Consider the following 16,359-nt stretch of genomic DNA (forward strand, 5'->3'; position numbering starts at 1 on the left):
TGTTTCATCCTCCTGTTTTGAAACCAAGTTCTCACCTGAAACACGAAACACACGTTTTTAACACAAGATAAAAACCATTAGAACCAAACCAGCACTAGTATAATCGAATTAAATAGTCCTGCAGCACAATGTATAATGTGTATAAATTACATTTTGTAATCAGTTTTGTATTCTAGTCTTACCTGAGTTTCAAAGAGGTTTATCATACCCCGAGGACTACTCACTGTTTTCGGAAACTGTGGAAAAAAAATCAGTCAATAAAATGCTCTTCAATAAAAAAAAACACAATTTAAATGTGTTGCAACACCACGTTTTAACATGTAATATTAATAGAATTGTTAAAGTATAGTAGCCTACATTTAACTTACGATTTGGGGAAGGGCAGCTTGACGGATGCAGAGGTGATCTCAATCTGGATTCCAGATTTGTGGGTTTCTCAGTGGAATTCGTGAATTCAAACCTTGTGATCTTTGGCTTTGGCTGGAGGTAGACCTTGTTATAAGAGGTTGGCGGTCGAGGCTGGACCATGCAAGGGACATGGGGTTTGAAGTGGGTTAGCATAGTATCCACAGGTCCAGTGTCCACAGGTCCTTCTTTCTTGATGGTGTTGTGATGGCTCTTCGCCAACCAGTCTACAGTGAAGTAATTGAATATGTTTGCTTCCATGAGCTCAGCAAACTATCCGAGGATGGTCAGAGAATTTTGTGAGATGGCCCGCCTGGCCCTCTCCAAGATTAGCATTTGCAAAAGCGCGTTAACGCCTGATCGATTCCCAATGATTAGGTCCTAATGGGTCCTTATTGAAGTCTTCACATACTGTGAGTGTGTGAAAGCCTGGCGCCACCAAGTCTGTGAGAACCAGTAGAGCTCATCTCATTGGGCGAAGACGTCAGTTCAACGACTAGTTTTGATTTATATTTGGTTGTGTAGTCAACTAATGTGAAATCAACTAGTAAAACAACGTTGATTCAACCTGTTTTTGCCCAGATGGGTTACATTTGTCCACCCCAGCTGAAAATATACAGAAACGTCACATTAAGAGTCCACCACTGCTTCAGAGTTCTTAGGTTATGATATGTTGAGGCATATAGGCCTACAATGACTTGACGTTTAAATTGTAGCCTATTCCATAACGAAGAAGATCACACTGAAAACAGCAGACCAATTAAAGCCACTTTCTAATCAAGATAACAGGCTTTGCCACAGACCTACTAAAAAAGAAACCTAAATATGACTAAACGTGTAACATCATGCTGCAGCATGTCGGTGTCTATATCTGTTCACTCATATCTGTACACCTAAAAAAAAAAGTGCCATCTAGAACCTAAAACGGTTCTTAGGCTGTGCCAATAGGAGAACCCTTTGAAGAAACCTTTTTTGGTTTAAGGTAGAACCATTTTGTTTCCAGGAAAAAAAAACGTTGTATTCCATATAGAACCCTTTTCACAGAGGGTTCTACCTGGAAACAAAAAGGGTTCTAACTTTGAACCAAATAGGCTTCTCTTAAATCCAAATAACCCTTCTTTTATAGCCAAATAACCCTTTTGGAACCATTTTTTTCTAAGTGTACCTTGTGATAATTGGCCTAAACTTAATTTCCAGGCAATGACTGTCTGTAGCCTCTATTTACCATTGATTTAGGATTGGAAGGGAATACTATTTTTTTTGTAGTTGACCGTCCTGATATAATAATCAACATTGCCAAACTTGTATAACCCCATTGTATGGAGTCTGGTCATCTGCATAATGCCTTTTTAAATGTCAGACCTTTCCTCGACATTAAAATCAAATGTAAAATAAAGGCAAGTACCACACTGCTCTTATGGTTTAGTATTAACACCTCTTTGATACCCCGGTGAGCACTGGCGCCACTGGCCCAACAACCAGCATTTGGCGCAGTGGGTTGAAACATAACAGATCAAAGGTATTACAGTAGCAACACCATTGTTTGCAGGTTGAAATGTAAATCGTGGAGCGCAAGCTATAAATAAGTCTGAAAAACGGCTATAATTGCCACATGTTTGGTTATGCATACTACTGAGTAAAGCATCCCCAAATAGGCCTATCCAAAATGGCATGTTCTGGAAAAAGAATGTGCCAAAAAAAATCAAGAAAGGGGACGTTGAAGAAAGTTGGTCAACCCAAATGATCCAACCAGGCCAACGTTGCCGGGTGTCCTTTCTCTGTACGTGAAACCTTTCAAGTGTTTCAGCCTGTTCAGATGGAATTCCCCCAGCAGCTGTCGGACAATAACCCTAAAAGCATCGCTTAGCTATGACAATGCAGATAAGGATATATTGAATGTCTCCTTTGTCGATGATCTGACTGTTCCTGTGAAGGCTTGGGTTCTCAGCCTCCCAATTACGGCCCTATATTTATAATATTTTTTGTATTTCTATAAATGCATACAACAACATAAGAGCAACACTTCTACAATACATCATTTTAATAGATTGAGTTTGCAACACATTTTGAGCATGGTAGGCCACATCCTTGTCCTTGGTTGATTATTGATATAACATTGTGAAAAACAAATTTACGTCAGAAAATATATGAACATATGTGGAAAAATTTAACAAATAGGCATAATCATACGAACATATTTAACACATTGACATCTTATTAAGTTACATTGATTGCCATTAAAATGGTGTATTTAACCCATATGGTAATTAGGTAAGTGCAGTAGTTACAAATGCACAATGTCAAGGATTACATTTTTTAAAGTAATCTTTGATGTTTCAGACAATTAATTTCAATTTGTTTACAAATCACACAAACGTCATCTTTGCAAGCGTGCCTATTCAGCAGTTTGTAGCTTATACTGTAGTTTCATTCCAACATGAACACAGTTCATTTTAGAAAAACTATAGCAACTATTCAGGCATTTGTATTCATTTAGTCCAGGGATGGGCAACTTTGATGGGGGTGGGGGCCACAAATAATCTGAACTCGTGGCTTGAGCACCCACATCCATACCCACACATGTAGTCAGAGCTGTCTTTAGTCGTCTTCTACACGTTTTGCTATAGGGTGGAGAGAAATGTTTGCAGTTTTTAATATATTTCAGTTAGAGTGAATACAAAAATCAATAGCTGGCCACTTAACTAATTTACCAATCACATTTTTGGGGGGCTGACATGGGTTAATTGAGTGACTGTCAGTGAATGAGAAAAACTGCTGATGCACAACCAATTTTTGAAATTGAACTTATCTATTCTACTATTCTAACTCTCAACAGTAAGCAGAGACCCCGTCTGAGTTCCAATATAGTATTCCAGGGTTTTTCTTGATTTTTGATTATTTTCTACATTGTAGAATAATAGTGAAGACATAAAAACTATGAAAGAACACATATGGAATCATGTAGTAACCAAAAAAGTATTAAGCAAATCAAAATATAAGACTTTTCAAAGTAGCCAACCTTTGCCTTGATAACAGCTTTGCACATTCTTGGTATTCTCTCAAGAAGCTTCATGAGGTAGTCACCTGGAATGCATTCCAATTAACAAGGTGTGCCTTGTTAAAAGGTAATTTGTGGAATTTCTTTCCTTCTTAATGCGTTTGAACCAATCAGTTGTGTTGTGACAAGGTACGGGTGGTATATAGAAGAAAGCCCTATTTGGTAAAATACCAAGTCCATATTATGGAAAGAACAGCTCAAATAAGCAAAGAGAAACGGCAGTCTGTCATTACTTAAAGACATGAAGGTCAGTCAATCAGGAAAATTTAAACAACTTTTAACGTTTATTCAAGTGCAGTCACAAAAACCATCAAACACTATGATGAAACTGGCTCTCATGAGGACCGCCACAGGAAAGGAAGACCCAGAGTTACCTCTGCTGCAGACGATGAGTTACCAGTCACAGAAATTGCAGCCCAAATAAATGCTTCACAGAGTTCAAGTAACAGACACATCTCAACATCAACTGTTCAGAGGAGACTGTGTGAATCAGGCCTTCATGGTTGAATTGCTGCAAGGACACCAATAAGAAGAAGAGACTTGCTTGGGCCAAGAAACACGAGCAATGGACATTAGACCGGTGGAAATCTGTCGTTTGGTCCGATGTGTCCAAATTTGATATTTTTGGTTTCAACCTCTGTGTCTTTGTGGGATGTAGAGTAGGTGAACGGACGATCTCTGCATGTGTGGTTCCTACCGTGAAGCATGAAAGAGGAGGTGTGATGGTGCTTTGCTGGTGACACGGTTAGTGATTTATTTAGAATTCAAGGCACACTTAACCAGCATGGCTACCACAACATTCGGCAGCGATATGCCATCCAATCTGGTTTGTGCTTAGTGGGACTGTCATTTGTTTTTCAACAGGACAATGACCCAACACACCTCCAGGCTGTGTAAGTGCTATTTGACCAAGAAGGAGAGTGATGGAGTGCTGCGTCAGATAACCTGGCCACAATCACCCAACCTCAATCCAATTGAGATGGTTTGGGTTGAGTTGGACTGCAGAGTGAAGGAAAAGCAGTCAACAAGAGCTCAGCATATGTGGGAACTCCTTCAAGACTGTTGGAAAAGAGTTCCAGGTAAAGCTGTCATCAAGGCAAAGGGTGGCTTCTTTGAAGAATCTAAAAATCTAAAATATATTTTGATTTGTTTAACACTTTTTTGGTTACTGCTTGATTCTATATGTGTTATTTCATAGTTTTGATATCTTCACTGTTATTGTACAATGTAGATAATAGTAAAAATAAAGAAAAACCCTTGAATGAGTTGGCGTGTCCAAATGTTTGACTAGTACTGTATATATACTTAGAAATTGATCCCGGAACTACAAAAGGGGTGCGGCACGCGACCCGCCAGTTTGCCCATCCCTGATTTAGCCGTAATAGCATATTACATCATCAGTTTGATCCATTTTTAATATCTTGAAATACTGTAATTATCATGTCAAGTAGCTATTGGCAATGCCAATAGATGGTCATTTAGACCATTTAGATGGTGCTTCGGAGAGTTGAAAATGGTAATCACCTATCTGTGGTTATATCAAAATATCTCACTTTTCAAATCTAATTGAGCTATAATACACGACGCTCAGTGAATTAAAGACATGATGTCATCTCTTTATGAAACATTATCATTATTATGTTGTCTTAGAGACTAGCAATCAAAATGGTGTACATGAGAGAGAAATGTGATCCATATGCCTCCACCAGTGCTAGATAAAGATGTTGTGAATTATTAAAAATCATTCAGTCTGTTGTTGACATTTTTCACAAGTAAAAAAGCATATCTGTTCTTCCCCTTAAAAAGTCCATTACTGTTTTCTCCTCTTCTCACTCTAATAACAAAATAAACAATTATATTTTTCAGATGACTTTGTACTCTACTTTGGATAATCAAGGAGTTAGAGGTGTGCAGTGCGTTGTCAGGCTATGGGGTGCAATGTGGGGGATTGAGCTGGACTGCTCACTGTATAAAATCAGAGTGAAGTCAAAATGAACCACCTTGGATGCCTTCATATGGCTCTGTCATTGTGTTCAAATAAGACCGCCCTCATGATGTCTAATCAAAGTTATTACCAATAAATAGAGACACCCACCCAGTCTCTGCCAACAAAGTAACTCAGTGGGGTATGGGGGGTTTGGGGTCTGTTGACTAGTTGTCTGACCAGGGCCCAATTTCATAAAGCATTATGAGTACTGATCTTTGACCAGTTCCCCTTTGTCCATATCATCGTATTCATTATGATCTAAAAGGCAAATCTGATCCTAGATCAGGCAAGGCTGTAGCTCATTGGAAGGTGGCCTTCACCCTCTTTAGTGTGTCCTGGATCCTGCGGGTGTGTCGCTCAGTGGGGGTGTGGTGGAAGTTGGCCTCGTTGTCTGCAGCCAGCAGGGGGATATCACAGCCGCTGAGGTGGGCGATGCGTAGTCTTAGGTAGGCCTGCAGCTCCAGGTCAGGAGTGAAGGAGTACACTGTATCCTGGAACGCATGTACCTGACTCACCACCTTCGCTATGGTCCTGGCGAGTGAGGAAGGAGAGAGCAGGAGAGAGATAAAGATATAGGGGGGAGCAGATAGAGCGGTAAAGAAGGGAGACAAGAAAGTACATAAAATTAGGACAAAAGCAGAGATTGAAGTTGCAGCCACCATGGAGTTGGAGGACAAGACAGAGAGAGTGAAAATGAGAAATAGGAGTTTGCTATTGTTAATCTGCGGCAGGAACATACTCATAATTTGGCACCACGTTACTAAACACTTGCATCATATACAGTACAATAAGTGACCTGATTTCCACAATAGTGGGGGAACCTAGGGTCTGTCATAACCAGCTGTGACGCTGCCTCTCACCGTGACCCTTTATGACCCCCAGCATCTGCCAACATCAATGCATCTCAGAACACCTGGCGTGCCACATCTCCACACCATATGGCTGTGTGCTAGCTTTAGTAGAGGGACCCAAATCCTACACGACTGCCATGGAATGAGCAGCTGTGTCATTACAGTCCACCACAACTTTCTGTGAACCCAGCATCTGGCCGCCATATTTGAGTGGGTAGAAGGACACAGGGAATCTCATTTGGTGGCAACTTGGCCCACTTCATTACATCAAGGGAGAAAGTTAATATCAAGTTTACAACATTAAAGAATGAGTGTCAGGTTGATATCCATGTCATTGCAAAAGGCGACCAGAGTAGATTCATTAAATCTCAATTGCAGATAAGTGCAAATGAATGCTATAGGCCAGTAGTTGGATGAGTGCATAAGCCTAGTGTAGGCTATAAGATTTTCCAGACCCAAATCACACTGCATCTCAGAGTAGGAGTGCTGATCTAGGATCAGGTTCTCTCTGTCCATATAATTGACTTTGGTTCATTGAAAAGAGCTACATACACTTCATGACCAAAAATATGTGGACACTTGCTCGTTCAAGATCTCATTGCAAAATCATGGGCATTAATATGGAGTTGGTCCCCCCTTTGCTGCTATATCAGCCTCCACTCTTCTGGGTAGGCTTTCCACTAGATGTTGGAGCATTTCTGTGGGGACTTGCTTCCATTCAGCCACAAGAGCATTAGGGCTCCCGAGTGGCGCAGCGGTCTAAGGCACTGTGTCTCAGTGCTAGAGGCGTCGCTACAGACCCTGGTTTGATTCCAGGCTGTATCACAACCAGCCGCAAAATTGGCACAGTGTCATAGTAAATAAGGGACAGGTAGGTAGCCTAGTGGTTAGAGTGTTGGACTAGTATCCGAAAGGTTACAAGATCAAATCCCCGAGCTGACAAGGTAAAAATCTGCTGTTCTGCCCCTGAACAACGCATCTAACTGACTTGCCTAGTTAAATAAAATTTAAAAATAAGAATTTGTTCTTAACTGACTTACCTAGATAAATAAAAGTGAGGTTGGGCACTGATTGGGCGATAAGGGCTGGCTCGCAGTCGGCGTTCCAATTCATTCAAAACAGTGTTCAATGGGGATGAGGTCATGGCTCTGTGTAGGCCAGTTAAGTTCTTCCACACTGATCTTGACAAACCATTTCTGTATGTATCTTGCTTTGTGCACTGGGGCATTGCATTGCTGAAACAGGAAAGGGCCATAACCAAACTGTTGCCCCAAATTTGGAAGCTCAGAATTGTCTAGAATTGCTGTAGAGTTAAGATTGTCCTTCACTGGAACTAAGGGGCCTAGCCCAAATAATGAAAAACACCCCCAGACCAATTTTTCCTCCTCCACCGAACTTTATAGTTGGGACTATGCATTGTGGCAGCTAACATTCTCTTGGCATCCGCCAAACCCAGATTTGTCCGGTGGACTGCCAGATGGTGAAGCGTGATTCACCATTCCAGAGAACGTGTTCCCACCGCTCCAGAGTCCAATGGCGGCGAGCTTTACACCACTCCAGCCGAAGTCTTGTGTGCGGCTGCTCGGCCACGGAAAACCACTTCATGAAGCATCCGATGAACAATTCTTGTGCTGACATTGCTTCCAGAGGCAGTTTGGAATTCGGTAGTGAGTGTTGCAACCGAGGACAGACTATTTTTGCGCTTCAACACTAGGTGGTCCCGTTCTGTAAGCGTGTGTAGCCTACCACTTCGCGGCTTAGCCATTGTTGCTCCTATACGTTTCCACTTACAGTTGACCGGGACAGCGCTAGCAGTACAGAAATTTTACGAACTGACTGACTTGTTGGAAAGGTGGCATCCTATGACGGTGCCACATTGAAAGTCACGGAGCGCATCACTAAGGCCATTCTACTGCCAATGTTTGTCAATGGAGCTTGCATGGCGGTGTGCTCGATTTTATACACCTGTCAGCAATGGGTGTGGCTGAAATAGCCAAATCCACTATTTTGAAGGGTTGTCCACGTACTTTTGTATATATAGTGTAAGTCACATTTTTTTAATATTATTCATTATGATCTAAAAGGCTACATTTATCCTAGAACCACTCCTACTCTGAGATGGTTTGTGAATACAGGCCCAGGAATGTATGTGCTGGTTTCCGCGGACTCTGAATAAGCCTAGTCCTGGACTTAATTCAATTCTCCATTCAAATTCTCCATAGAATATCCTTTTGACTCCAGGACTAGACCTAATCTCTTTACAGACAACTGGCCCTGAGATGTTGCATTACGCTCATTCACCTAAGTTTTGGCCACTTATAGGCACCGCTGGTCAGAGTGAAGGCTCCTATCTCCAGCTGCTGGATGTGCATGGCCAGGATGTGGGCAGCAGGGAGGGTGGGTCTCCTCCTCACATGATCTCCTCCCATCAGGCACAGGTTATCACTCTTCAGAAAGACCTGACAAAGAGGGAGGGAGAGGTGAGAGATAAAAAAAGAGGGATAGAAAGAGAAAGTGGGGGAGAGATAGAGAGATGTCTTACTCTTCCCTTGATTTATAACATCTTGAAAGTTTCATCAAAAAACAAGCTCTGAAGTTTGGCAAATTACTTTTCCTCATCTTTGCAAAGTCGGCATGTGTGTTCTTTGAGAATATATTGCATCAAGTTTGGTTCTACAGTTGAAGTCGGAAGTTTACATACACCTTAGCCAAATACATTTAAACTCAGTTTTTCAAAATTCCTGACATTTAATCCTAGTAAAAATGCCCTGTTCTAGGTCAGTTAGGATCACCTCTTTATTTTAAGAATGTGAAATGTCAGAATTATAGTAGAGAGAATTACTTATTTTAGCTTTTATTTCTTTCAACACATTCCCAGTGGGTCAGAAGTTTACACACACTCAATTAGTATTTGGTAGCATTGCCTTTGTTAAATTGTTAAACTTCAGTCAAATGTTTCAGGTAGCCTTCCACACGCTTCCCACAATAAGTAGGGTACATTTTGGCCCATTCCTCCTGACAGAGATGGTGTAACTGAGTCAGGTTTGTAGGCCTCCTTGCTCGCACACGCTTTTTCAGTTCTGCCCGCACATTTTCTATAGGATTGAGGTCAGGACTTTGTGATGGCCACTCCAATATCTTGATTTTGTTGTCCTTAAGCCATTTTGCTACAACTTTGGAAGTATGCTTGGGGTCATTGTCCATTTGGAAGACCCATTTGCGACCAAGCTTTAACTTCCTGACTGATGTCTTCAGATGTTGCTTCAATATATCCACATAATTGATCTTCCTCATGATGCCATCTATTTTGTGAAGTGCACCAGTCCCTCCTGCAACAAAGCATCCTCAGAACATGATGCTGCCACCCCCGTGCTTCACGGTTGGGATGGTGTTCTTCGGCTCGCAAGCCTCTCCCTTTTTCCTCCAAACATAACGATGGTCATTATGGCCGAACAGCTCTATTGTTGTTTCATCAGACCAGAGGACATTTCTCCAAAAAGTATGCTCTGTGTCCCCATGTGCAGTTGCAAACCGTAGTCTGGCTTTTTTATGGCGGTTTTGGAGCAGTGGCTTCTTCCTTGCTGAGTAGCCTTTCAGCTTATGTTGATATAGTACTCATTTCGCTGTGGATATAGATACTTTTGTACCTGTTTCCTCCAGCATCTTCACAAGGTCCTTTGCTGTTGTTCTGGGATTGATTTGCACTTTTCACACCAAAGTATGTTCATCTATACGAGACAGAACGCATCTCCTTTGTGTGTGGTATGACGGCTGCGTGGTCCCATGGTGTTTATACTTGCGTACTATTGTTTGTACAGATGAACGTGGTACCTTCAGGCGTTTGGAAATTGCTCCCAATGATGAACTAGACTTGTGGAGGTCAACATTTTATTTTTCTGAGGTCTTGGCTGATTTCTTTTGATTTTCCCATGATGTCAAGCAAAGAGGCACAGTTTGAAGGTAGGTAGGCCTTGAAATACATCCACAGGTACACCTCCAATTGACTGAAACGATGTCAATTATCCTCTCAGATTCTTCTAAAGCAATTACATAATTTTCTGGAATTTTCCAAGCTGTTTAAAGGCACAGTCAACTTAGTGTATGTAAACTTCTGACCCACTGGAATTGTGATACAGTAAGATATAAGTGAAATAATCCGTCTGTAAACAATTGTTGGAAAAATGACTTGTGTCATGCAAAAAGTAGATGTCCTAACCGACTTGCCAAAACTATAGTTTGTTAATTAACAAGAAATTTGTGGAGTGGTTGAAAAATCGAGTTTTAATGACTCCAACCTCAGTGTTTGTAAACTTCTGACTTCAACTGTATATAGCCTCCAGCCGTTCTCAAAAGAGAATACGGTGTGTTGCCTGGCAGCATAATTTAAAAAAAGCATATAACAAAATGCTGGCCAGCTGTGAGTGTGTCACAGAATTTCACACACAGATGTGCTGCTTGAAGGTGTTTTTCTTTTGGCATATTTTCCTGAAGCCCCACACGTGTCTCTGGTACAGAAGGCACTCACACACACACACACACACACACACACACCTTACCTGCACGGCTCGCAGCTCCTCTAGGACCTCACACACCTTGGTAGACAGATGTTTCCAAGCCTATCAGCAAGAGAGGAGGTGTTTTAATTTAGCAAGAACCAATACATCTGTCTCACGCTTACGGAAGCTTTACTCCCGTTAAGAGTTTTTTAGTATCAATTTGGTGCAACTTTCACAGCTCTTAGTACACAACTCAAAACAGATCATCAAAAATGCAGTTGTTTCAAAGCACATTTTTAACCCTTGTGTGGTGTTCATGTTTTTGTTATTCATCCAATGTTTGCAGCTCTGATGGACCCACAACATTATTGGGTTTTTAAAACAATACAGCCATAACAATGTATGTAAAAATACCAAACGTATTTTTGCGTGGATTCCGCGAGTGCTAGCTGGCTGTACTACATACACCTGTCGTCATCCTGGGAAAGACTCATTGTTATCTTTTCGTAAAACAGGAGATCCTGAGGGAAATCGACGAGTACCAACAGCTTTACGCTATGGAGGAACAACATATTTCATCATGGAAAGATCCGACTACCTCACAAAATAACTTTAACCCAACAAAAAAAAGAAAAACGAATTAATCTACAGACACGGACAATTTACTTACCGTTGAAGTAGAGGCTAGTGCTCTGGCTGGAATACATGCAACACTAGAAAACTTGTGTGAGGAGGTAGCAGGGCTGAGGGGGAGTTTGGAGTTTAGCCAGAGTGAAATTCTCACACTCCAAGGAGAGAACAAGGCACTCACAGCCAAGGTCAAAATCCACGATTCCAACATGGATTGTCTACTCAGGGAAAACAGGGTGAGGATTCCTGAAGACGCATCCAATAATCCAGAGGGCGCGATCAGAGAATTCATGCCATCTGCCTTGAAACTTCCTATAGAGACTGTAAACAAGGTGGCTTTCCACCGAGTACACAGACTTAGAGCTCAGAGCGACAAGACCAAGGGTCCCCAACTGATCATCACAAAATTTGAACACTACCAACAAAAGTAGCTGATCAAAAGCAGGGTAACAGAGCTAAAAGGGACCAAATTCGGTCTCAATGACCAATTTCCAAGGGAGATACACAAACGTCGTAAGAGACTGTATCCGGTACAAAGGCAAAAGAGGGAGAAGGGTAAGCGTGCCTTTCTCATTGTGGACAAACTCTTTATAGATGGACAGCTATTCCGAGACAGCTCCATAAACCCATGGCTGTACTAAATTCTACAGGGACTTCAGGTTAAGAAAGTATGGGAACTGTAAAAATATCTGAACACTATGAAGTGGATATGAACACACACATACTCAATTACATGCTCGCTTACACATGGATTTATACATACACACACACCTAATCTTGCCCTATTCTCTCACTCTCTCTCCCTCTCTTCTCTTCCTCTATTGTCGAGAAATGTTTTATAATTGAATATGTTTCTTGTTTGTCTATATTTTTTATGCATTTGTCTACAAGTTTATATATGTTTACAACAAGCAAGGGGAAGATATCAGAATAGGGACATTGGGGAATAATAACATATTGTACGGAATACATTTGTACTGTGGTAAAGCCGTCTAAAGTAATGCAAGGCCTCTTTCATGGTCATGTGAAACACCAATTGCTATGGAAATGCTGGGATAATGTAATTATCATGCAACTTTGACGGTGATACGATATGGATACAATTATCATCATGAATATTAAGCCTATACGCACTACATGTTACACACATAGACACTCAACCATGCAAATTGGCAGAGTTATTATTTATTTGGACAGCACACATTACTCTTATACAGCCATCGTACAAACTCTCACTAAATCACATCCAGTATCATAGACATCAACCTAATCAGATTTCCTACACACATAATACCTTGTCTCAATTTGCTAACATCTGTGGAACTGGCTCACAGGCAAACAGGCAAGGGAATAAAACAAATATTGCTAGAACCTATTTGTTGAATTCTAAATGTCAGACATTTGATAGCTCAAATTTTGACCGTCAAAATACCTCTGATGGCAGTAACTTTACAAGCACTAATTATGGTCAATTTAGGCTGAGAATAGTATCTAGTTAAGGCAAGGGGTGAAATAAGTATAGCCAGTTATAATTGTAACGGATTAGAAGGTTATAAAAAAAGACGATCAGTCTTTACATGGCTAAAAGAAAAGGAATATAACATATACTGTTTACAGGAAACTCACTCTACATCCTTAGATGAAGTTGTGTGGAAAAAGGAATGGGGTGGTGAAATAATTTTCTATCATGGACAAAGGAACTCAAAAGGTATGATGATATTAATTAACAAAAATGTTGATCTGAATGTGCAAATAGTCAGGAATGATTCGCAAGGAAGGTGGATCCTTTTGAATATGAAAGTGGACGGAAAAGAGATTAGGCTCATCAATCTATATGGTCCAAATCAGGATGATCCACACTTCTTCAACAATATTTACACCAATTTATTAAACTTACAGGCAACAAATGATCAAATCATTATGGTAGGAGACTATAACACAGTGTTAAGTACCTTAATGGACCGTAAAGATAATCACTCTACAAACTATCATCACTGCGCCCTTAAGGAAATCACAAATATTATGGACACATTAGAAATAGTGGATATTTGGAGACTAAAAAACCCTGACCTAGTGAGATATAAATGGAGGAGACTTAATCAAGCTAGTCGTCTTGACTACATTCTTGTCTCTTTCATCAAAGGTTTAAAAAGTTTTAATAGGAGACAAAATGCGATCGGATCATCATCTAATTGGCATTCACATAACTCTTATAGAATTTCCACATGGACCGGGATATTGGAAATTTAATCGAAGTTTACTGGAGAACAACTTATTTTTAACAAAGACAAAATCATTTATAACTGAATTTTTCCAGTATAATATACAGTTGAAGTCGGAGGTTTACATACAACATAGCCAAATACATTTAAACACAGATTTTCACAATTCTTGACATTTAATCCTAGTAATTGATTTATTTCAGCTTTTATTTCTTTCATCACATTCCCAGTGGGTCAGAAGTTTACCTACACTCAATTAGTATTTGGTAGCATTGCCTTTAAATTGTTTAACTTGGGTAAAATGTTTCAGGTAGCCTTCCACACGCTGGTGTAACCGAGTCAGGTTTGTAGGCCTCCTTGCTCGCACACGCTTTTTCAGTTCTGCCCGCACATTTTCTATAGGATTGAGGTCAGGGCTTTGTAATGGCCACTCCAATACCTTGACATTGTTGTCCTTAAGCCATTTTGCCACAACTTTGGAAATATGCTTGGGGTCATTGTCAATTTGGAAGACCCATTTGCGACCAAGCTTTAACTTCCTGACTGATGTCTTCAGATGTTGCTTCAATATATCCACATTTTCCATCCTTATGATGCCATCTATTTTGTGAAGTGCACCAGTCCCTCCTCGAGCAAAGCACCCCCACAACATGATGCTGCCACCCCCGTGCTTCACGGTTGGGATGGTGTTCTTCGGCGTGCAAGCCTCCCCCCTTTTCCTCCAAACATAACGATGGTCATTATAGCCAAAAAGTTATATTTTTGTTTTGACAGACCAGAGGACATTTCTCCAAAAAGTATAATCTTTGTCCCCATGTGCAGTTGCAAACCGTAGTCTGGCTTTTTTATGGCGGTTTTGGAGCAGTGGCTTCTTTCTTGCTGAGTAGCCTTTCAGGTTATGTTGATATAGGACTCATTTTACTGTGGATATAGATATTTTTGTTTCCTCCAGCATCTTCACAAGGTCCTTTGTTGTTGTTCTGGGATTGATTTGCACTTTTCACACCAAAGTATGTTCATCTCTAGGAGACAGAACGCATCTCCTTTCTTAGCAGTGTGACGGCTGCGTGGTCCCATGGTGTTTATACTTGCGTACTATTGTTTGTACAAATGAATGTGGTACATTCAGGCGTTTGGAAATTGATCCCAATGATGAACCAAAATTGTGGAGGTCGACAATTTTTTTTCTGAGGTCTTGGCTGATTTCTTTTGATTTTCCCATGATGTCAAGCAAAGAGGCACTGAGTTTGAAGGTAGTGTCACGGTTTTCTTCCTCCTCTTCCTCTGAAGAGGTGAAACAGGGATCGGACCAATATACAGCGTCGTAAGTGTCCATGGTTTTAATAGGAAAACTCAAACATGAACACAACTACAAAACAAGGAACATGAAAACCCGAAACAGTCCCGTGTGGCACAAACACTGACACAGGAAACAATCACCCACAAAATACCCAAAGAATATGGCTGCCTAAATATGGTCCCCAATCAGAGACAACAATAAACACTTGCCTCTGATTGAGAACCAATCTAGGCAACCATAGACTTACCTAGACACCTAAACTGAACACAACACCACGAATCTACAAAAAACCCTAGACAACACAAAACACATAAATGACCCATATCACACCCTGGCCTAACCAAAATAATAAAGAAAACAAAGATAAATAAAGAACTAAATAAAGAAAACTAAGGCCAGGGCGTGACAGGTAGGCCTTGAAATACATCCACAGGTACACCTCCAATTGACTCAAATTATGTCAATTAGCCTCTCAGAAGCTTCTAAAGCCATGACATCATTTTCTGGAATTTTCCAAGCTGTTTAAAGGCAGAGTCAACTTAGTGTATGTAAACTTCAGACCCACTGAAATTGTGATACAGTGAATTATAAGGCAAATAATCTGTCTGTAAACAATTGTTGGAAAAATTACCTGTGTCATGCACAAAGTAGATGTCCTAACCGACTTGCCAAAACTATAGTTTGTTAAAAAAAAAAAATTGTGGAGTGGTTGAAAAACTAGTTTTAGTGACTCCAACCTAAGTGTATGTAAACCACCACAGTCAGAGGCTGGCATTAAGACAGCATTGAATGAGTTGTATCCGCCATAAGCAAACAAGAAAATGCTCACCCAGAGGCGGTGCTCCAAGAAGCCAGAGACTTTAATGCAGGGAAACTTAAATTCGTTGTACCACATTTCTATCAGCATGTTAAATGTGCAACCAGAGGGGAAAAAAACCTCTGGACCATCTTTACTCCATATACAGAGATGCATACAAAGTTCTCCCTCGCACTCCATTTAGCAAATCTGACCATAATTCTATCCTCCTGATTCCTGCTAACAAGCACAAATTAAAGCAGGAAGCACCAGTGACTAGATCAATAAAAAAATGGTCAGATGAAGCAGATGCTAAGCTACAGGACTGTTTTGCTAGCACAGACTGGAATATGTTCCGGGATTCCTCCGATGGCATTGAGGAGCACACCACATCAGTCATTGGCTTCATCAATAAGTGCATCGATGATGTCGTCCCCACTGTGACCGCATGTGCATACCCCAACCTGAAGCTATGTATTACAGGCAACATCTGCACTGAGCAAAAGGCTAGAGCTGCCGCTTTCAAGGAGCGGGATTCGAACCCGGAAGCTTATAAGAAATCCCGCTATGCCCTCCGACAACCATCAAACAGTCAAAGCATCAATACAGGACTA

The 16,359-nt window shown here is 40.8% G+C and overlaps 1 protein-coding gene across 1 annotated transcript in view; it reads right to left on the reverse strand.

Annotated features, from left to right (window-relative positions):
* Window positions 1-4,680: 4,680 nt before the first annotated feature.
* LOC110502312 (kinase non-catalytic C-lobe domain-containing protein 1) overlaps window positions 4,681-16,359 on the reverse strand; it is a 90,828-nt gene continuing 79,149 nt past the window's right edge. Inside the window, exons 28-30 of the mRNA XM_021580246.2 lie at window positions 10,858-10,917; window positions 8,603-8,760; window positions 4,681-5,981 (exon numbers count right to left, since the gene is read on the reverse strand). Coding sequence (XP_021435921.2) covers window positions 5,750-5,981; window positions 8,603-8,760; window positions 10,858-10,917 — 450 coding nt within the window. The 3' untranslated portion in view covers window positions 4,681-5,749. The remainder of the gene's footprint in view (window positions 5,982-8,602; window positions 8,761-10,857; window positions 10,918-16,359) is intronic.

Source organism: Oncorhynchus mykiss, chromosome 23 (genome assembly GCF_013265735.2).
Source record: "Oncorhynchus mykiss isolate Arlee chromosome 23, USDA_OmykA_1.1, whole genome shotgun sequence".
Taxonomy (NCBI): Eukaryota; Metazoa; Chordata; class Actinopteri; order Salmoniformes; family Salmonidae; genus Oncorhynchus; species Oncorhynchus mykiss.